This window comes from Sciurus vulgaris (assembly GCF_902686455.1).
Source record: "Sciurus vulgaris genome assembly, chromosome: 19".
Taxonomy (NCBI): domain Eukaryota; kingdom Metazoa; phylum Chordata; class Mammalia; order Rodentia; family Sciuridae; genus Sciurus; species Sciurus vulgaris.
Window position 1 is genome coordinate 721,717 of NC_136480.1, and position 20,954 is coordinate 742,670.

General features: G+C 60.3%; 2 protein-coding genes across 13 annotated transcripts; one reads left to right on the forward strand and one right to left on the reverse strand.

The window, feature by feature from the left end:
• Positions 1-469: 469 nt before the first annotated feature.
• Positions 470-10,099, reverse strand: LOC306650281 (uncharacterized protein). Of its 9 annotated transcripts, XR_013760842.1 has the most exons (7): positions 9,386-10,099; positions 9,005-9,277; positions 7,151-7,292; positions 6,500-6,856; positions 2,749-2,950; positions 1,997-2,266; positions 470-708 (listed from the first exon to the last, which is right to left on the reverse strand). XR_013760842.1 is itself a non-coding variant. In XM_079122163.1 (4 exons), exons 2-4 carry the CDS (start codon positions 9,169-9,171, stop codon positions 587-589), a joined length of 411 nt encoding a protein of 136 aa, XP_078978289.1. In that variant the 5' UTR covers positions 9,172-9,277; positions 9,386-10,099; the 3' UTR covers positions 470-586. The 9 variants fall into 9 exon arrangements, 1 of the variants encoding a protein (XP_078978289.1); XR_013760838.1 differs by having other exon boundaries at positions 1,997-2,950; positions 7,151-7,272; XR_013760841.1 differs by lacking the exon at positions 2,749-2,950.
• GATA2 (GATA binding protein 2) lies at positions 5,987-20,026 on the forward strand. 4 transcript variants are annotated; one of them, XM_079122125.1, is made up of 6 exons: positions 5,987-6,204; positions 12,022-12,301; positions 12,723-13,364; positions 14,965-15,110; positions 17,561-17,686; positions 18,141-20,026. In XM_079122125.1, exons 2-6 carry the CDS (start codon positions 12,073-12,075, stop codon positions 18,438-18,440), a joined length of 1,443 nt encoding a protein of 480 aa, XP_078978251.1. In that variant the 5' UTR covers positions 5,987-6,204; positions 12,022-12,072; the 3' UTR covers positions 18,441-20,026. The 4 variants fall into 4 exon arrangements, with proteins under 4 accessions (XP_078978251.1, XP_078978250.1, XP_078978252.1 ...); XM_079122124.1 differs by lacking the exon at positions 5,987-6,204 and adding an exon at positions 11,236-11,376; XM_079122126.1 differs by lacking the exon at positions 5,987-6,204 and adding an exon at positions 11,236-11,376 and having other exon boundaries at positions 14,968-15,110.
• The last annotated feature ends 928 nt before the right edge of the window (positions 20,027-20,954 follow it).

Below are 20,954 nucleotides of genomic sequence, written 5' to 3' on the forward strand. Positions count from 1 at the left end.
CAGTGCATAAGTCCCTGAGACTTCGGGCTGCCAATTTGCAATGCCCGGGGTTGGAGACTCTTTTCAAACACGTGCTCATACATAACGTTCACAGCCATCTTGGAGGGAGGTGTGCGGCGCAGAAACTGAGGCTCAGCGTGGGAGAGTGGCTTGCCTAAGCCGGGAGGGGCAGGGATGTGTAGGGGAGGGTGGACTCCTGGCCCCCGGCTCCTGTTTGGGAGGAAATTCAGGGATTTCTAAGGAAATTCGGGGCCAATGCTCTGAGCCTTTGGCCAAGGTCCTCTCTCAGGGTTGGTCCTGAAGCTGCCTGAGCAGGAGGACTTGGCCTGGTGCCCACAGAGCCCGTTCCCGTGCGGGATGGGCATGCTCAGCCTCCACCTGCAAGCGCACTTGGCCGGGGTTCCTCTGCTTCAGATCCCTCGCTGTCTGAGTCCCATGCACCGTAATTAATCACCGCCGCCTCGAGACACCTCTGGGATAATTATCTTGTATTATGAGTGAAGTCTCAGCCAGCAGCTCAGGCCTCCCCAGAGAGGCCAAGGCACCCTGAGACCCAGGCAGGAAGTGTTTTCCGCTCCCCGCTCCCCTACCGGAGGGGCCTCTGTGACTCGGTCTCTCTCAATCCCACGCCCTTCTTGGTGGTGAGTTGGAGCAGATCTGTGGGCACCAGGCCCTCCCGCTTGGAAGACGGAGCTTGCTGAGTTGTTCCTGCAAATCAAGAAAGGAGAAAATGATTACCATTTGATAAAGAAAAATGATGTCGATAAAGGCAGGCACAGAGTCTCCTCTCCTCTCCATTTCCTGGTTTCCAAAGTTACAACCATACAAACCAATAAAATTCCTGGCTAAAGGCCAGGAACCAAACAGACCCCCTGAAGGGAGGAGTGTAGCATTTAATCCGGGGCAGTGACAACAAGGAGACACATTATTTTAGAGTGGGCTAAGAACTGGAAAATAAACAGATGATAGCAGATGTGGTGGTGCACGCCTGTCATCCCAGCAGCTGGGGAGGCTGAGGCAGGAGGATGGAGAGTTGGAGGCCAGCCTCAGCTGAAATGAGGTGCTAAGCAACTCAGGGAGACCCTGTCTCTAAATAAAACATTTAAAAAGGGCTGGGGATGTGGCTGAGTGGTTAAGTGCCCCTGAGTTCAATCCCCAGTACCAAAAACATATAAGTAAAGTAAATAGATGGTAAAAGAGGAGGAACTTTGCTTATTGCAGGGTAAGCTTTGCACAGAGGCAGGATTCTCAGGATGGAGGGACCAGCGGACACAAAGGCGGGGAGGTGGAGTGGGGTGTGTGTGTGCGTGTGTGTGTGTGACGTCCTGGCTTATTCAAAGAACAGAAGGAAGGCCACAGTCCTTAAAATAAGGAAGAAGGAAAGCAGGCCTGGAGTGGCAAGTTTCTTCTCCAAGTTCCAAAGGAGTTTGGCCTTAATTCCCAATTCAGCTGGGTGCGCCCTCAGAAGTGGGTTTTTGTCGCCCATGAAGCTGGGGTCTTTGGCAGTCAGCTTCTGTCTAGAACTTCCTGCCCATCCATCCATCCTTTCGACAAACACTTATGGGGCACCTACTGTATGCCCTACGGATCCTGGGGCAAAACCAGGCTCTTGCTTCTGGGCCAGGCCTCTGGTTCCTGGGCGACTCGGGTGCAGGCGGGCTGCAGGCTCGCGCGGAGCCCACGAGGGAGGCCCGCCGCCGCCAGGTGGCGCTCTGCGCTCGCTCATGGGCCGCAGCCCGGGGGGTCTCCAGGCCCAGATGGGACCCGAGAGGGGGAGGGGAGGGGCCCGGGCGGGGGGCGGGGTCCGCGCCGCAGGTTGTGTGACTTTGGGTTTGACCTGCCTGGAGATGAGCTAATCCCGCCGTATAATAGACTCGGGGGAGATAGGGAAAATGGCTGCGGCGCTATCTGCGTCGCCATGGGGACCATCGCGCGCGCACGGGCGGGGCGCGAGCCTGGAAAAATACAGCCTTTGTCGGCGGCGCGTGTCACTCACGGCGCAGGGACCTCAGGCAGCCAGGCTCGGGGCTTTCCGGCCCCAGCTTCAGGGCTTCAGCGGAGAGGCTGTGGGGCCAGGACCCTTGGGTGTCTCCAAACTCCTTGGATCACTCCTCTTCGCTCCGCATCCCGCTTCTGCTACCAACACCGCACATCCCACGCCCCAGCCGCGCACACCCATCTCTGCCTCTTCCCCAGGCTGCAGGGTCCAGCTCGGAGTCTACACCCGCAAGCGCACGGACAGGCCTTTCCGTCTCTCGCTGTGCACCTGGGCGGAAAGATACACAAGGACACACCTTCCCACTGACGCGCGCACACTCCAAAGGCACCCACGGGCGTGAACGCCGGCGACCACATTCACCTCTGGCATCCAGGTGTGCGCACGGATGCACCCGCTATCAAGCTTGCACGGCCCCCCAAACGCACCACGTGCACACCACGCGCTGACTAGTGGCTGCCACGCCCTTCCTGGTGTGTCCCCCTAAATGGCATCCTGGAGGGTACCTACACTGAGGTGCTAACCCTGTGCTCACTTGCAAACCCCGGTTTGCACAGCCCCTCCTTGATGCCTGTCCACACGCTCGTGCGCCGCGCCTGTGTTCGCCCTCAAAGGCCACCTCCCGGCGCCCAGCACACCACCACACCACGCGTGTGCGCCCGGGCTCCAACGCGTGCACTTTCTTGCAGTACACGTTTGACACTCTTGCACGCACATCCAGATCCCCGTTTGCTGAGCGCCCACTCACTGACCCTCCAAGCACGCCCGGCGCAGCCGGGGGCGCACACTCGGGTGGCCCCGGCGGGCAGGCTGGAGGCGCGGGGCACAGGGCGCCCGACGTGCCCCCCGCGGATGGCTATCTGCCTGCCCATCAGCGCGCGGATCTGCGCTGGTAAATGCTGCATTCGATGGCGGGCGCATTCGTTGTGCGCGCTCTGAAAGGGCTCCGATAATCTGGAAGGCAGAGATAAGGAACACCATTTATTCTGCGGCACTTTGGAAACAATTCCCAACCCTGTACAACCCCATTCTCGGGCAGCCTCCGGGAGCCGGGCAGATAACGATTGGCTATTCATTATCTTCGCCGGGAACAAAGATTAGCCGGCCGAGATGAAAAATTACCCCGGACAGCGGCACAGCCCCGCACGGACCCCCCTGCCCGCCGTCGCCACCGCCTCGGTGCCCCGCCCGGCCCGCGGGCTCCGCGCTCAGGATCACGCCCTGCCCTGCCTCCTCCCGCCGCTCAGCCTCCCGCGCTCTCCTTTGCGCCCCGACAGGCCACCCCGGTCTGCCTGTCCATCTCATGCTGTCCATCCACGAGACCATCATCTTTCCTTTGTGTCCCCACTCCTCTCTCTCCTTTCTGGCCCCTTTTCGTTTCTTCCTCTTCCCAGGACCCTTAACAGCCTCTCTGAGGTTTTCTGGTCTCTTTCCCCCTGTCAGTTATCTTTTTCTTTTTTGGTACCAGGGGATTGAACCCAGGGGCGCTTCACCCCTGAGCCACATCTCCAGCCCTTTTTATATTTTATTTAGAGACGGGGTCTCACTGAGTTGCTTAGGGCCTCGCTAAGTGGCTGAGGCTGGCCTCCACCTTGCGATCCTCCTGCCTCAGCCTCCCTAGCTGCTGGGATGACATGCAGGCACCATCAGGGCTGGCTGTATCTTTTTCTTGTCTGTGTCTTTCTCTGCTTAACACTTTCTCTGTCTTTATTCCTTTCTGCCACTTTTTATTCCTGAGAGTCCCCAACCTCTAACCTCCATTCCCTCTCTGTTGCTTTTTTTTTTTTTTTTTTTAATTGCCCTTGGGGCTCCCTTTCTTTCTTTTGTCCCTTCCTGTCTTTCTGAGTCTCGATCTCTCTCCATCCAACGCGTTCCTGACGGACATCTCCAGGCCTCTTTGCGCCTGTCCTCCCAAGGCCATGCGCGGCTGAATCCCTCCAACTGGGAGGCTCCAGCCCAATAGGTGGACAGTGGGCGGGGACAGGGTCCCGGACCTAGAACCTTCCTGTTCCAAGGGAACAGGACTAAACTGGAAAAGGTCCTGCGGACACCTGGGGCCTCAGAGTGATTTGCTCTGAGCTCCAGGACCTGCCCCTCCCCAATGGGGAGGGGGGGGTTGAAAGCCGGTGGTCCCAGAGAGGCCACCTCATTAGAGCAGTTATTCAGCATGGCGCTGGCGACGGCAGATAAGCCTTATCAGCCCATCTCCCCCTCCCACAGACAGACAGAAAGTGCCCGAGCAAATGGCACCCTGGAGTTCCGCTGGCTGCCTGCCCTGCTGGTTTGGAAAGGTGCAGATAGCCCATGATCCTTAAGGATGCACGTACCCTACCGTGTCACCCAGGGACACTCATCCACCGACCCCAGAGAAACACGCCCAGTCCCAAGACCCAGTCCCCTACGGAGTGGAAACACTCCTCAGAAACACAGAAACAGCCGCCCCCATCCACACTGATTTCCTAGCAGGGAGACATACAGATGCGCAGACACGCTGGACCACATCGCCAGTTCAAAGTTACACCTTGATCCTTAGGCCGTTAAAGGCAGGCGGGCAGACAGACAGACACACACAGGAGAATGCGTGCCCAGATTCACAGACACACCCATCGCTAAGCAGAATCACCTATAGAGATCCATGTTGGAAGGATCCCGCGCAGGTTCACCAACTCAGGACGCCTGTGCGCCACCGTGGACGTGCCACAGAGGGAACTCGCTCATTTACAAACATTTGGAAATACTCAGGGCCCGTCACGTGCTTCTGGAAGAGCATGATCCCAGATACCCAGACACAGGGACACACGCCCATGTCCTCCGACAGACCCTCCAGGGTAACAACAGGAGCCAGGCTCTGGAAAAGTCATGGCGTGACTTACTGTCCCATCCACAAACTCTCAGGAACCAAAGGAAGAAAAGGGGGTATTAATGGAGTTTGCTTTGCAGATACTTCTGGGCACCTCTCAACGCGTCCAGACTCAAACGGGACACAGCAAGCCGCGTGCACTGAGCGTACCCACAGGACAGGAGACTCACTGCCAGATTCAGAGAGAGACCCATGGGTGGTGGGTGCCACAAAGATCGGGACAGACCTGGGCCCATGACTGTGGATTTTCCAGCACTTTCTCTGTGGACCCAAGGCTGCTCTGCCCCTAAGTAACTGGAATGGAGGGATGGGCAGAGGGCGCTGGATAGGGCAAACCCAAAGCCCTCCTGGGAAGGGACTCTCATAACCAAACCTTCTAAGGACAAGCCTCCTGCGGCATTTCCCCCCTTCTGTAGTATAAGTCTGCCCGAGATGGGTCAGGGTGACACCGGAAACTCCATCCCCAAAATGTTCTGGTCCTGCTCCCCAGTTAACTGGGTGGGGGAGGGGAAGAGAGAAGGTGCGCCTAACCAGCTTGGAAGTTGTGTCAGCGTGTGCCAGAGTCTGGAGGGACATTCGAGTGTGTGCACTCATGTTTGTGTGTGTTGGTGTGACCCAGGTCGCCCGTTTGGGGACAGCCACCTAGCCCTGTTTTCACCCACGCCTGTGCACAGGCCTGTGGGTGTTCCTGTGAGCCCGGGTGGAAGGGGGCTGGAGAAGGAAGAGAAGCGACCGTGTACCTGCGGGTGGGAGTGCGTGTGCCAGGGCTCCCCGTGGTCCCCAGGGAGACTTTCAGAAGAGAGCCGTCGCAGGCTTTCTGAGCGAGCGAGCGTCCCGGGATCCAAAGCAGGGCGCGCGTGTGTGCGCCCCGGAGAGGGCGGGAGTGGCCTGGATCAGGAGGGTGTGTGCGCCTCGAGTGTCCAGGGGCCCTCGGCCGGCCAGGCCGGCTGCTGGAGCCGGCAGACTGGGGCGCAGAGCCCAGGGCACTCTCCTGCCCCCCTGCGGCGCTCCAGCCCTGCCCCCCACAAAGTGATGTCGAAATAAAAAGCAGCAGCGCGGCGGCCGGGAAGGAGCGAGAGGCAGTGGGAACGCGAGAGGGGTGGCGGGCCAGCGCCGCCGGGGCTCACCGCTCAGCCTAGCCGGCACCCCCACCCTAGCCGGGTCCGGGTCGCCCACAACGCGGACAAAAGCGGCCGGCTGCGCACCACGCGGCCGCTGGGCGCGCCGCCTGGCCTCTGCTGGTGAGCGCGGCCACTCGGCGCCCGGGTGCCACGCAGGGCCCGGTGTTCCCTGCAGGCTCCGCTAAGACCCCATCCGCCCGGGGGCGCCGCCCACTGCGACTCGCTGGGTAAGTTCCCTCCACCCACCCGCCTGTCCCCGGGCACCCAAATAGCACGGTCCTTTTGACCCTGTGGCCCCTACCCTTGGGGCTCTCCCTGGCTCTGCCGGCGGCTCTAACTCCAGATCTGGAGGACTAAAGCCAGAAGGTGCATTTGGAGACCTGGGGACAGCAGGCCCGCCTGGGGCCTCCTGCCTTCCCATCTCCCGGAGCCCTAGGCCTAGAGACCCCAGCATTCCCAGAGCTTCGCGAAGCGCCCCCCTCCCGGTCCCGCGCTGGAGCCTTTGTCTCCGCGGTCTCTCACCCGGGGCCGCTGCAGCGGATGCGCCAGAGCCGGGCCTCCGAGCGGCGGCTGCACCTGCCGGCTGGTCCCGTGCGCCGGCTTTGCGCGGCTTAACCCGGCTCGCTCCTGCTTGCGCCCCCGCGTGCCGCACCCCGCGGCCTTTTATCCTGTGTGGCTGGGGTGCAGGTGGGGGACAGTGCCGGATCTGGAAGTCTCCCCCCTGCCCCAAGCCGGAGTCAGAATCCGTTTAGTGGGATTTCAATAAGAACGGGGGGCCGCCGCGGGCTCGGGGCTCTGCAGCCGGTGGGCGTAGACGGCGATCAGGATGAGGCTGGATCATTCGGTGGTGGCCAGGCTTGGATGGGGGGGTTGATCCAGCTGCGAGGGGAAAAGGCCCCGCGTTCGGAGTCCGCATCTTTCCCAGCAAACAAGGAAAGAAATTCGTTTTTTTTTTTTTTTTGGGGGGGGGCGGGGGAAGCCACATCTCCCATGGTCGGGAACATCTGGCGTTGAGCTCCGGGTGGACGCAGGATCCCCGCGCTGGGATTCGTTTAGGAGCGAGCAGGATTCGGGAACCAGGTAGGGTCAAAGCGGCTGCCCGGGCGTCTGGAGAGCGTTTCCCAGCCGGGTTGACAAATTGCAAACAAATTGCGTCTAACGAAACGGATTTACCAGTTGTCATGCCGCCGTTCAGCCAGGCGCTCTGGATCAAACCCGAGCTGTTTGGTGGAGCGCGGAGAAACGTAGTCGGGTTGTCTGCGGGTCTCGGCGCCCCCCATCCCCGGGACGCTGGCCTGGAGGTGGAGGTTGGAACCTGGTAAGGGGACATAGAATCTCCCTGTGCCACAGGCGCCGGGCGTCAGGACACCTAAGACCTGTCACTAGCCTCAAAAGAATCAGCATGGAATGGCAGAGCCGGCTGGACTAGGAGGCCCAGGAAGAGGACACCCAGGGTGGGGTGGGGTGGAGAGGGGGTGAAAGAGGAGGCAGAGATCCCCGGAAATGGCGAGCCTTCTGATTTGTGAAAGTGATCTCCAAAGAGAGGATGCTAGGACCCTAGTCCCCTCTTGGGGGGACCTCTGGAGGGCTGGCTGCAACCTGAGCAGATCTGAGTAGCCGATCTAGAGGGACTGCTGAAGCCTACTGGCCTAGGTGCCCCCTCTTCCTCCCCAGTATCCCTCGAGGTTTATTGGCAGGGTTGACAAGTCAAAATCCATATGGAGGGCAGTCCCCAAGCTAATGGGGTTCCTGGACTCCCCCATCTTTTCTGCTGGCCAATTAGCTGCCCAGAGGAAAAGACTACAAGAATCAGAGAGCAAACTTAGGACCCCAGAGGGGCCGCCTCGGATGATCCAAGTTTAAACAAAGGGCGCAGAGGGGAGGGCTGGGCGCAGCTGGGACACCTGAGCAGTAGTGACGCAGCCTGCCTGGCCGGCTTTTGGCAGCGGTGGGGTGATGCTCCAGAACCAGGCCTGGATCAGCTGCACCCTGGACTCCCCTGCAGAATCATCTCAGGGTCCCATGGGGCATGCTGCATGGAAATCCTGGGATCACTTGAAAAGGGCCGTTATTCAATTCAGTTTTTCCTCGGCCTGTCTTCCTCAGTCCTTCCGAGAAATCTTGTTCCGGTGTAAGGAAAGTGACAACTCCTTAGTGTAATCAAAAAGCAGCCTTTCCAGCTATTGTGCTCAGGAACGAATCAAAGAAAAAAAAAATGAAAAGGGGGAACTTATCCCACTGAAGATGCTCTGAGGACCCCATAATCCAAGGCATACGCTGGAATGAACGGCTCTGGTCCGGAGGGGACCGCGGCACCCGAGCCCCGGCTGATCCTGGGGGCCGACCTGGCCATCCCGGAGTTTGTGGGGACTGAAGTGGCAGGTCGGCTGGCAGGCCTAGCGGGTGAGGCTTTAGGCTGTTGTCCGTTGGTCTGTCTGGCTCATGCATACATTGAGAGCGCAGGCGCCCTATTTACGGGCCGTCTCGGCGCCCTGCTACCGGGCTGGCAATTTTCTGTCCCAGGCGGGTTCATTCCTGCTGGGAAACTCAGCCATCCCGCATCCAACGCAGGAGCTCTAACCTCGGTGGAGGCTCGGCCAAGCCAGCTGCCTGCCTGCAGTTTCCAGGAAGGCATTCCCAAGAGTCTCTAGGGACTTGGCAGAATCCCCTTTTCCTTTTTTTCCTCTACGCCCGGATTGCGGGCAGGCTGGCTGGTGCGGGTCTCGGGAGGCCCCTAGTCAAGCGCTGTTAACCGCCCCGCTAAACCTCTCTGCGCGGCGATTTTCTGAGCTGCCGAGCGGGGTAATTAAATCTCGCCTGCGCTCTGTTCCGTGCCAGGCCTGCGGCACCGCACTGACGTTTGGACGGGGGACCCCGACGGGCTGATCACCTCCACCCGCGCGGGGGCCAGGAGGCTGCCCGGGAGGGACAGAGGCCCAGTTCCTGTTGCTGAAATTGCACGCCCCCCTCCGACCCCAGAACGGGAGGATAATTTTAACCAAACTTTGGGAGAAAAAGGCGAATTACCTGCTTTCCCGGGTGCCCCGAGCTGCCCACCTCCGTTCGAGCGGAGGCGCTGATCGCGGCCGGGCGGGAAGCTTCCGCTCGGCTCCGGCGTCCACCACCCCGCGGCGGGTACGGCTTCCCGCGCTGAGTCCTGGTTCCAGCTCCAGTGGAGCGGTCTTGGGGAACATGGGGGGATGATCCGAGGCCCTGGTGTCTCGGAGAGGCTCCCGTTAGGTCAAACGAGCTCGAAGCTCCGTGGCGATCTCATTTTACGCGTTGAGGAAGGATCGTGAACTAAAGGCGGGGAGAAGTTGAGAGGCAGCCGTACCGAGAAGGCGTGGGCCGCGGCCGGACCGCGCGCATTGCGGGGAGCGCACACCTGGAGCCCCGGAGACCACTCACCTGCCACGCCGGCTCCCCGAGGCCCGGCGCCAGCGGCCTGGCGCGGCAGTTCCCGGCCCCCGCGCGCCTTCTCCGGCGGACGCCAGCCTCCTCTCCCGAGGAACGGAATTCCAAGCAGTCCAGGCCCGGCTCCCTCCCGGATGCAAAGGATCAGGAGACGCAGCGGGCGGCCGGGGCCAGAGGGTCCCCACCGGCCGCGGACGCGCGGGTTTCCAGCCCCAAGGAGCTGGGCATCCCCCAGCCCCACGCCTCTACCTGCGCCAGGGCCTCGGACAAACAGACGCCAGACGCAGAGGCAGGAGGAGGCCCCAGTCGGAGCCCGCGCCCCCTCGGCGCTGCCAGGAGCTGGCCTGGGAGGGGGTGACCGGGGCGCGCCCGCGGAGCTTGAGCCCGGCCCGGCGCCCCCCGAGCCAAGGGGACCGAGGGCTTTCCTCCCTCCTCGGATTATTAAAAAGTTCATTTCCTGGCGAATCGGGTGACGTCAGGGGCCCGGCGTCGCGGTGGCGGGGCCGCCGGGCCGGAGAAGCCGCCTCCAGTTACCCAATTACCGACTGTCAATCCCGCCGCCCCTCCCCCCACGCTCGGTGTGGGGGGTGGTCCGGACCCCAGCCCTCCTCCCTCCCCGGTCCCACCTGGGATCCTGCTGGACTCGTACCCCGATCGTGGGCCCAGCGAGGGGAGAGGAGCTGGAGGACGACCACGACTCCCGTCACCCCGCACCTGTTTAGGCTCCCCCCAGAGGTCTCTGGGGCGGGTCCCCCCTCCTCGGCCGTAGGCGCCTTGGGAGCCTCGGTGGCTCTGGTCCGTGCGGTGGGCGGCAGCTAGCGTGGCGCGCCCGGCCCACCGACTCCACAAGAGCTGGATCCCCGGGGGAGAGGTGTGTGGATCGCAGTTCCAGGTGACCTAGGGGACGAAGTGGTCAGATCACCGCCTGCTGCCCCCTCCCCAGGGACCGCCTCGGGGAGTTAAAAAAAAAAAAGAAAAAAAAAAAAAAAAGAAAAAAGAAAATGCCTTCTTTCTGCCCCCGGGGCATCTTCCTTGAGCCAACGCTGGCGCCAGTCCGGGTCTGCACGGCCTCGCCCCAGGCTGTTCAGCCCGGTGGTCTGCGAAGGCCACGCCCGGGAGGGGATGACCCTCCCCCTTTCTGGAGCCGCCGGCCACCTCCACGGGTCAAGCACAGCCCAGAGCGGCCGCGTGTCCGAGGCCCAGGTGCCCTCCAGGCCCGGTGGTGCCGCCGCTCTCCGCTCCTGCTGTCCCGCAGCTGCCCTTGGAGCCCTCCCCACCCCCGCCAGGCAGCCCCGAGTTGGGGGAGGGCACGATCTGGGAAGGTAGTTGGACTCGGACTGACCACGTTCAGTGGGAAAGGAGGTGGGGCTTCCTCCGAAAGAGTGGAGGGGCTGGGGTCCCCAGGAGAGGGCACCCAGAGGGTGCGCAGGCAGGCCGGGCTTCTGGGAAGAAAGGGGCCCGGTTGATGGTTAGTTACTGGGAGAGGGTCCAGAGCCCGGAGGGAGGCATCCGACAGTGTCCCCACGAAGGGGTGCAGGGTTCGGCCCACGGGTGAGGGTCCCTTGAGGGGGGCGTTGGCAGCAGGGGCTGCCGGGAGGGCGCTGGGAGGGGGCCCGCCAACCGAGGGGGCCCGCCCGCGGGTCAGTCCGGGAGTCCAGCGGACCGGGAGTTGCGGGCGCAGCCAATGGGGGGCGGAGGCTGGGCGGCGCGCGGCGCTGATTGGCTGGCGCCGGCTTCTTAGGCGTGCGCGGCCCCCGCTTCATGTCTGTGCAGGAGTCGGCAGCTGGCGCCAGGGCGGCCGGAGGATGCCGAGGGGCCGGAGCCGGGCGGGCCCGAGGTCGAGGCGCGCGCTGTCCCCCGCCCCTACCCCGTGAGCCCCGCCGGCCACCGAGGCGCTGCTGCTGGGCCCGCCATCCCCGGGGCTGTCGTGGGGGCTCCCGCACTCTGCACTGCTGAGTCCCTTCCCTCCCTGCGGCGCTGCGTGTGTAAGTTTGGGGTGCGGAGCGGACCGGGGGCTCTGGGGTGGCTCCTAGTTTGGAGGGGTCTCTGCTGGGACCCAGGCTGCCCGTGATGGCTTGGCTGTGCCTCGGTGAGAGGTCCTGATGGTGCCACTTGGGAGTGCGCTCAGGGGGTTGGCTCTCGGCCCGTGGGGCTGCGTGTGCGTTTTTGGGGGGAGGGGGTCGCGATCGGCATGTGTCCCCGCCGCCGAGTGTAGGTGTGTACGTGTCGCCGGGATCCTGTGCCCCAGTGGGTGTCCGGGCTCGCGTCTCCAACTTTGAGTCTGAGTTCGTGTGTTTGTGCACCAGCAGGGTGGGGGTTCAGAAGAGGAGTCTGGCTTAAAGTGCCTTCTGGGCGCGTTTGTTAGGGTCACTGGGGGTCAGGGCCCGTCCCCGTGTGTGACCCCCTGTGCCCGGGCTTGTGGCTTCGGGATCGCGGGTCACCATGTGAGTGTGCGTGGCCGACCCCCCTCCCCCGCCTTCCTTTCGTTTTGAGCCTTGCGCTTTCCTCCCACCCGGGACTGGCCCTCCGCGGGGCTCGGCTGGCGCTCCGCGGCGCGCGTGACGCCGCGTGGTGGGACTTGAAGGGTGCCAGGGACTGGCCGCCACCCTCATACCCCCTCTGTCGCACAGGGCCGCGGCCACCTCCGCCCAGATCCCGAGCCGCTGCCGCCGCCGCCGGCCATGGAGGTGGCGCCGGAGCAGCCGCGCTGGATGGCGCACCCCGCAGTGCTGAATGCTCAGCACCCCGACTCGCACCACCCGGGCCTGGCGCACAACTACATGGAGCCGGCGCAGCTGCTGCCCCCCGACGAAGTGGACGTCTTCTTTAATCACCTCGATTCGCAGGGCAACCCCTACTACGCCAACCCGGCCCATGCGCGGGCCCGCGTCTCCTACAGCCCGGCGCACGGTGAGCCTTGGGCCGGTGGGTGACTGGAAGCCCCGGCGCCGCGCGCCAGGCCAGGCGAGGGAGGGGTGGCGGGGCCGGGCTGCCTGCTTCCCGGATGTGGGATCCGCAGGAATCGGAGCCGCTAAGAAATCGGGTCGGGTAGGCTGGGGGGCAGCGGCCTCTTGGGGAGAGTCTGGGACCGGTAGGGCTCTGCCCAGGTCCAGCTGGCCTGGGAAGGAGGGTTCCCTCTCGGTCCCGTCCCCGGGGGTTCCTTCTGTGCGCCACTTGTCCTTCAACTCTGGACTGACATTCCTGATTCTTACCGCTGGCGGTGTTAAGTTTCTGGTTTTCTCTGGGGAGGGGTTGCTGCTGCTTGTTTGTGGACTGGGATTCTGCGAGCCGGGCGCAGGCCCACCCTGATCCCCTGTCCCTCTGCACGCAGCTCGCCTGACCGGAGGGCAGATGTGTCGCCCTCACCTGTTGCACAGCCCGGGGTTGCCCTGGCTGGACGGGGGGAAAGCAGCCCTGTCTGCCGCCGCTGCACACCACCACAACCCCTGGACCGTGAGCCCCTTTTCCAAGACACCGCTGCACCCCTCAGCTGCTGGAGGTCCTGGAGGCCCGCTCTCCGTATACCCAGGGGCGGCTGGTGGCAGCGGGGCAGGCAGCGGGAGCTCGGTGGCGTCTCTCACCCCCACCGCAGCCCACTCCGGCTCCCATCTCTTCGGCTTCCCACCCACGCCACCCAAAGAAGTGTCTCCCGACCCCAGTACCACGGGAGCAGCCTCCCCAGCCTCCTCTTCTGCTGGGGGTAGCGCAGCCCGGGGGGAGGACAAGGACGGTGTCAAGTACCAGGTGTCATTGACGGAGAGCATGAAATTGGAAGGCGGCAGCCCTCTGCGCCCAGGCCTAGCCACCATGGGCACCCAGCCTGCGACACACCACCCCATCCCCACCTACCCTTCCTATGTGCCCGCCGCTGCGCACGAATATGGCAGCGGACTGTTCCACCCAGGAGGCTTCCTGGGAGGCCCAGCCTCCAGCTTCACCCCCAAGCAGCGCAGCAAGGCACGATCCTGTTCAGGTAAGCTCAGGTGCCTGGGATTCGGTGGAAGTGGGTGCCCTTTGTGCCTTTGCTGGAGGGACTGTGATTTGGGAGAGGGGGCAGTGTCGCCCTCCAACCGAATAGCTGCCAGAACCGGATAAAAGGGAGCCTAAAACTTTTGCCTTCCTGGTAGTCCCCAAATTTGTTTTCCTTTCCTGCCCCGCCAGTCCCCTCTCCAAGGTTGACCAGGGCGCAAAATGGGATTTCCCCTTCCCCTCCCCGAATCCTCTGAAAATTCAGGCCACCTCGTGGTTTACGCGCAGGACGACGCAGGGCGTAGGCCAGCTCGGCGAGCCCCGCGTACATGTGCGGACGTGCGTGTGGGAGCGGGGACTGGCGCACTTCAGACTTTCCAGGCCCTTAAGGAATCTGGTTCTCCAACTCCATCAGTCCCATCTTGGGATTCGATGGCTCCTGATCTCCTTGGGAGATTTTTTTCCCCCAAAGCAAAATTCCCAGGACCGGTTTCTACCCCCTGCCCCCACCCCACCCCCGCATGTCCTTCGCTGCCCCTCCCTGAGGGCTGGAGCCAGGGGACCCAGCCGCGGGTACCCGCACTGAACGGCTTTGCCAGCAGTAGCCAGACCAAGCCGGGTTTGTCCAGGAATCTGGCCTGGGGTAGTGACCTGTGGGTAGCGATCGGGGCTTCTGAGCTAGAAAGGGGAAAGGTTTTTATTTTTTATTTTTTCTCTGGAGTCCAGTTACCAGTGTCCCTTTCTGGGACACACTGACAATTTAATTTGAACTAAATCTGGAAGAATGTCCCAGGGAACGTGACAGTAAGTTGGGTGCCCTGCTTGATTCCAAATCAAGTGCTAAGACCCAGATGGCCCGATTCGGGTCCCGATTCTGCTTGGATCAGTTAGCTTGCCTTGTCTGAAGTTCGCTCTGCATTTTATTTGAATTCCAAATTGCCTTTAAAACAAAACAAAACAACAAAACAGAAACTCCCTTAAAATAGAAAAACAACCAACCAAGGCCACTGAAGTCTAACGCGAGAGAGCTTGTTATTGATTTTATTTTAAAGAGCAATGACTTCAATCCCTGTCCAGGTCTCAATTCTAGGGTTTCCGTGGAAGGGGTAGAAAGTTGGGGAAGAGGAAGTTTCCTTTCTGATCCGGAACTGAGAGCAGAAAAGTTGGGACGGAGAGCGTAGAACATGGAAGAGATTTCAGAGGTGGCAGACTGGACTGGGGAGAAAGGAGAGGGGACCAGAATCGGGTCCCCTCTGGGAGAGGAAGAGAGGTCTCCTGGTCTCGGGTGGAGCTGAGGGACTCCTGCCTCTCCCGGTGGCTTGCTTGGTTGTTCTGGATCCCTGGGGCTCTGCCTTGCCTTCCTAGTTTCCCATCCTCCTTGGTAGGATAGGAAGTAGGGGGTTTGGCTTGAAAAGACTCTCTGGACACTCTTCAGTGCAGATCTCATGGGTCCTTCTTCCGCCAAGGGGACCAGAGCTAAAAGTCACCCACCCGCTGGTCCAGCCAGGCTGTCTCAGACTTCTTCCCCGATCGCCCTGCTCGGGCCGCCTCCCTGTAGCCTAGTCAGTGAAGCCAGCCCTGTATCTCTCTCCCTGACCTTCCAGAAGGCCGGGAGTGTGTCAACTGTGGGGCCACGGCCACCCCACTGTGGCGGCGAGATGGGACCGGTCACTACCTATGCAATGCCTGCGGGCTCTACCACAAGATGAATGGGCAGAACCGACCACTGATCAAACCCAAGCGGAGACTGGTAGGAATGGGGCACCTGGGGCCGGGAGGGGGGCATGCGGTTCTGAACTGGAGGTGGCAGATAAGAAACAAAATAAAAAACAACCCACCACCACCACCAAAAACTTGAAAACCCTTCAGATGCCAATTTCACCCTTGAAATAAAAATTTTTAATCATTAAAATCATTTGTGGGGAGCCCGGTGCGGTGGGGCTCGCCTGTCATCTTAGTGACTCTGGAGGCTGAGGCAGGAGGATCGCAGGTTAGAGGCCAGCCTCAGCAACTTAGTTGCCCTAAGCGACTCAGTGAGACTCAATAAAAGGCAGAATAGGGCTGGGGAGGTGGCTCAGTGATGGGGCGCCCCCGAGTTAATCCCCAGTACCCCCCCAAATAATGTGGGGGTCCGTTCAGGTCGGATCATCTTTCTTTCTGTCCAGATTAATTTTTCAGTCCAAATTTCCTCTTCTGTATCCCACCAGGTACCCTCATGCCACTCAGCTTGGCGGGGGGCAGGGATCCCCCAAATCAAGTATCTAAAGGTCTCCACCCTAGTCCTCTGGCCTCTGCTTAATTCTTTTTTTAAAAATAGGGCCATGAAGTACTTTTCCCTGTGCTCATAGCCCTCCCCTGGTGCTTATTTAAATAAAACACACACACACACCAGCCACCAAAAAAACCTGCCCCTTTTTTTTCCATTTTTCCATGGAGTCACCTATACTGTGTATTTTCATTTGAGTGATTTTGAAAAAAAAAAAAAAAAAATGCCCTTTCGAATCTCCTGCCGGAGTTTCCTATCCGGACATCTGCAGACTAAAGATAAGGAAACTCTGCGTATCTGTTTCCGGACTCTGCAAATTTTTAGAGGCTCCTCGGCTCGGTCCTGCCTCTCGCTGGGCTGTTTTGAAATTTCTAATACCCTCCACTGTGCAAATAATGCGTAAAATGCTAAGAATAATAAATATATTTTTTTTTCAGGGCGAAGTGATTTATGAGGCTTAAATGGCTTGCTGCTTTGGGGTCCCCCCCCCCCCCAGCCTCTCCCCCTGGAGGGAGGGCGGGGTGAGCGCCTGGTGCGGGCAGGGGTGGAGGCTACCGCTGGTGGCCCCTGAGTCAGAATTCCAGCTTGAGGGACTTACTCACTGAGCCTCCTCCCTGCCCCCGCGGGCTGCAGTCCCCGGTCCCCTCTGTGACCAAGCTCAGGCAGGCCTGGGCCATTCCAGACTCTGTGACCTCAGTCTCCCACACTGGCTGCCAGCCGGGGGTTCTCTGGGAAGCTTTGGTCTGTTTCTGGGGGCCTGGGACTGGCAGAGGTGGGAGAGACGGGGGAGGGACCAGACCCTCCTTCCCAGACCTCACCTCGGGCCTGGCCTGGCATTTCCTGAGGGACAGGGACTCAGGGACAGGGAGGGCTACGGATTGGAACTGGAACTCTGGGGTCTGGGGAACAGGGAGCTCAGTTAGCTGGCTCAGTCCTTGGATAGTTGGAACTGTCTGGGGACACTGTCCAGTATGGTGGCCTCGGGCTACATGTAACTATTGATCACTAGGAATGTCGCCATCAAAAGAACTGCATTTTAAAATTGTATTAAGTTGCAGTAAATTCCATTGAAATGGCCCCGTGGGGCGAGCTGGTTGTGGTGTTGGACAGGGAGGCTCCGCTCTCTCCAGACCTGGCCTTTCCCAGTCTGTCCCTCCTGGGCAGCTAGCTACAGGGTCTCCCTGCCCTGGTCTCAGGGACACTGATGAGTCACCCAGAATTTAAAACATTTTTTTTTAATTTGTAGATGGACACAATACCTTTATTTTATTTATTTATTTCATGCCGCGCTGAGGATGGAACTCAGTGCCTCTCCCGTGCTAGGCAAGCGCCCCACCACTGAGCCCCAGCCCCAGCCCCTCACCCAGGATTTTAAGGGGAGTCCTGGAGGAGGAGGAGGAGGAGGAGAGAGAGGTAGCTCCAGACCCAGGGGCGCCAAAGGGGCAGAGTCAGGTCATGGATGCCCTCTGTACTTCGGGGTCTCTTCCAGAGCCTCCGTTTTCCTATTCAGGGAGGGAGGTCGCTGAGCAAGTGGGAGAGGTGACCAACTGCTTCCGGTTATTTATTTATTTTTATTTTGGTTTGGACTGGGGATTGAACCCAGGAGCGCTTAACCACTGGGCCACATCCCCAGCCCTTTTTTGTATTTTATTACAGACAGGGTCTCGCTGAGTTGCTTAGGGTCTCACTAGGTGGCGGAGGCTGGCCTCCACCTTGCCATCCTCCTGCCTCAGCCTCCGGAGCCGCTGGGATTCCAGGCGTGCGCCTGGAACTCTGAAGGTTCCCCGCTCAGCTTCTAAAGTGCCCTGGTTTCGAGCAGCCTGATGGGTCCCGCCCCGAGGTGCCCCAGTGCCTAGATGAGTGGTGGGGGCCGGGGCCGCGGAGGGAGGTCGAGGCGGGCGTGGGGCCAGCGCTGACGCCGCCCTCCGCTGCAGTCGGCCGCCAGGAGGGCCGGCACCTGCTGCGCGAACTGCCAGACGACCACCACCACCTTGTGGCGCCGGAACGCCAACGGGGACCCGGTGTGCAACGCCTGCGGCCTCTACTACAAGCTGCACAACGTGAGTCCGGCGCGCCCCCGGGGCCGCCGCCCTGTGTGCCGCCGCGGCTTGGCTTGGAAGCCGCTGTCGCCCGCGGAGCCACCAGAAGGGCTTCGCGCGAGGAGGGGGGCGCCTGCCGAGGAGGCGGAGCCGGCCCAGCAGGTCCGGGGGGAGAATAAGAGAAACGAGGCTCGGGAGGATCTGGGGGGGCGGGGGTGCTGGCCCGAGTGCGCAGGCGCGAGGTGGCCAGGGACTCGGGGCGGCGCGGCCAGCCACCCTCCCTGCAGCGCCCGGAGCTGGACTCGGGTGGGTCTGCGAGGGGGCGTGGCCACGAGCACGATTCCCCGCCCCCTGGTCCAGGTGACCCCCTCCGGGTGTCCTCCGTGCCGGGCGGAAGCGGCAGGGGCGGGGCTCTGGCTCGCGTCCGGGGACCCGCCCCTCCCCCTCCCCACGCATGGCGTCGGTCGCCTCCCAGGTTAACAGGCCGCTGACCATGAAGAAGGAAGGGATCCAGACCCGGAATCGCAAGATGTCCAACAAGTCCAAGAAGAGCAGGAAGGGCGCCGAGTGCTTCGAGGAGCTGCCCAAGTGCATGCAGGACAAGGCGGCCCCCTTCAGCGCCGCCGCCCTGGCCGGACACATGGCCCCCGTGGCTCACCTCCCGCCCTTCAGCCACTCGGGACACATCCTGCCCACCCCCACGCCCATCCACCCTCCCTCCAGCCTGTCCTTCGGCCACCCCCACCCCTCCAGCATGGTCACCGCCATGGGCTAGGCACAGCCCCGCTCTGCACGGACGGACCGAGGTGCACGGGCTGCTCATCCCGGGCTGGGGGCAGGGACCCAGACCTGGCTGTCCCCCCTTTCCCTGGACACGACACCAAGCCCGCCAGCCCAGCCGGGGCCCAGAGCCACCTCGCCTCTGAAGGTCCCCCCAGCCCCCAGCAGCCTGTCCCCAAATTACTGTGAATATTTCCACCTGGGCTGGGAGGTGGCCGAGTGTCCACGGGACAGCGGGACACGGGTGGCGGCTCCTCCGTGGACGATCGTTCAGACAGCAAAGAAAGAGGACTTTATGGCGAGAGGAGGAGGGACAGGGTCAGGAAAAGAAAAAAAAAAAAAAAAAAAAAAGAAACCATTTTTTGAAGGAAAAAGAAATAGGCAAAAATAATTTATTTTGCTCTAACAAGGACGAGGGGACATGGAGGTCGCTGGGGACCGGCAGCCTCCGACACACCTGTCCACTTGCCACCGTGCGGGGGGCAGACCTGTGTGAGCCTCAGCCCGAGCCCGCCTGTCCTCTGGCTGCTCTCCCTGAAACAGCTCAACTCCAGACTCGGCCTCAGCCAAGGCCGAGGGCGGCCGGTGGCCATGGAGTGTACCCTGCCGGCTGCTGCCGGGCCCTGGACGGCACAGACAATTGCGGGCGGTCCTGCAAAGATTCCCAGGCCAGGGCTGGGTCACAGGAAGGAAACAACATTTTCTTGAAAGGGGAAACGTCTCCCACATTGCTCCCTCGGCTTTGAAGGCCAAAGCTAGAACGGCCCGTATGTGCCCTTCATGGGCCCAAGCCACAACAGCCTCCATTCTCTGCCAGGTAGACCTCTGTAAATACATCCTTTTTCTGATCACTTCCCCTCCCCTTCCCATTCTGAGTCAAAGAAGAAACTATTAAAAAATGGAAACAGAACCGCATAGGTTTCACTCACCCGATGAGAGAGTCGTCTTATTTGGAAACTCTTTTTTTGGGGTCCAGTCAATCATCCGTGACCACAGGAGCCTGCTCAAGGAATAAAAGCAAGGGAAGGTGGGCAGGTTTCTTTCTGGAAAAGCTCTTGGATCCCACAAGTCCCAGCTGGGAGACCCGCCAGCGGGGGGCTGCTCTTGGTTTCTGGGGGGCTGGCAGGCTGGTTGGTGGGATCTGAACTCAGCAGGCATAGGGGGGTGGCCATGTCCCCACTGGGGTCCCCGAGTCCTGCTCTGCTGTGGCCCTCTGGAGCCCTCCAAGGTACACTTGTACATAGACACGTCCGAAGCGTAGAGTGGTGTGCAGCCACCGGCCAGGGGACCGTCCCCCGTCCCCAGCCCTGGAAGACGCTGTGCTGATTTGAGTCCACCAATTGCAATGTCCACTGAGGCGCCACCGGAAGTAACTTATTTTGTACTAGTATCCGCCTACGAGAAAGAATCGGCAGTATTTTCTGTTTTTATGTTTTATTTGGCTCGTTTTATTTTGGATTAGTGAACTAAGTTATTGTTAATTATGTACAACATTTATATATTGTCTGTAAAAAATTGTATGCTATCCGCCTCTCCTTTAAAGTGAATACTGTTAAGAATAATAAAATACTTTTTTGTGAATGCTCTAACCTGTTTTGTGGGGTCCCCAGGGGGCCACTGGATTCCGGGAGTGGGGATACCACCTTGCCAGGATCCTAGTGGCTTCTCACACTGGTGACATAGGGACATCATGTCATTTCTCTAGACTTTCATTTAAAAAAAATTTTTTTTTTTTCTGAGAACTCAAAAGTTTCCCACTGGGATTAACCTGACCCCCTACCCCATTCACTTCTCCCCAGGGACTGATAGATTCTGATCTCTGGGACACCTGGTCACCAATGTTCATTGAAAAACCTGTGTCTGATTACCGATATCATCGATTACTCTCATCTTTGATCAATGATGTTGATCATCGATGATAGCTGTTGGGTGCGGTGGCGCACGCCTGTCATCCCAGCTGCTCGGGAGGCTGAGGCAGGAGGATGGTAAGTTGGAGGCCAGCCTCAGCCACTTAGCGAGGCCCTAAGCAACTCAGCGAGACCCTGTCTCTAAATAAAATATAAAAAGGGCTGGGGAGGTGGCTCAGGGGTTGAGCACCCCTGGGTTCAATCACTCGTACAAAAAAAAATTGGTGATAGCGACCATAACTATTCCTGATCAATGATAAAACAGATCATCAGAGCCTGCCGGCAGCGATCACTAACCGCTGGCCACTAACACGGAATCACGAATAGTTCATCAATGCCTCTGATCGATGATGCGTCTTTTCACCAAAATTCACAAAAAGTGATTACCAGTATCTCCAGGGGCTGTCTTTGCTCGCCAAGAATACACCTGATCATGGCTCTCTCTCCTCAACGTTTCTGATGGCCAAGGTATTGATCACCAATGCACCATTACGAACATCAGCAGTAGTATGATCACCAAGGACCTTGATCGATCTTTTTCTTTTTTGAGACAGACTTTCCTTATGTTGCCTGGGCTACCCTCAAACTCCTGGGTTCAAGTG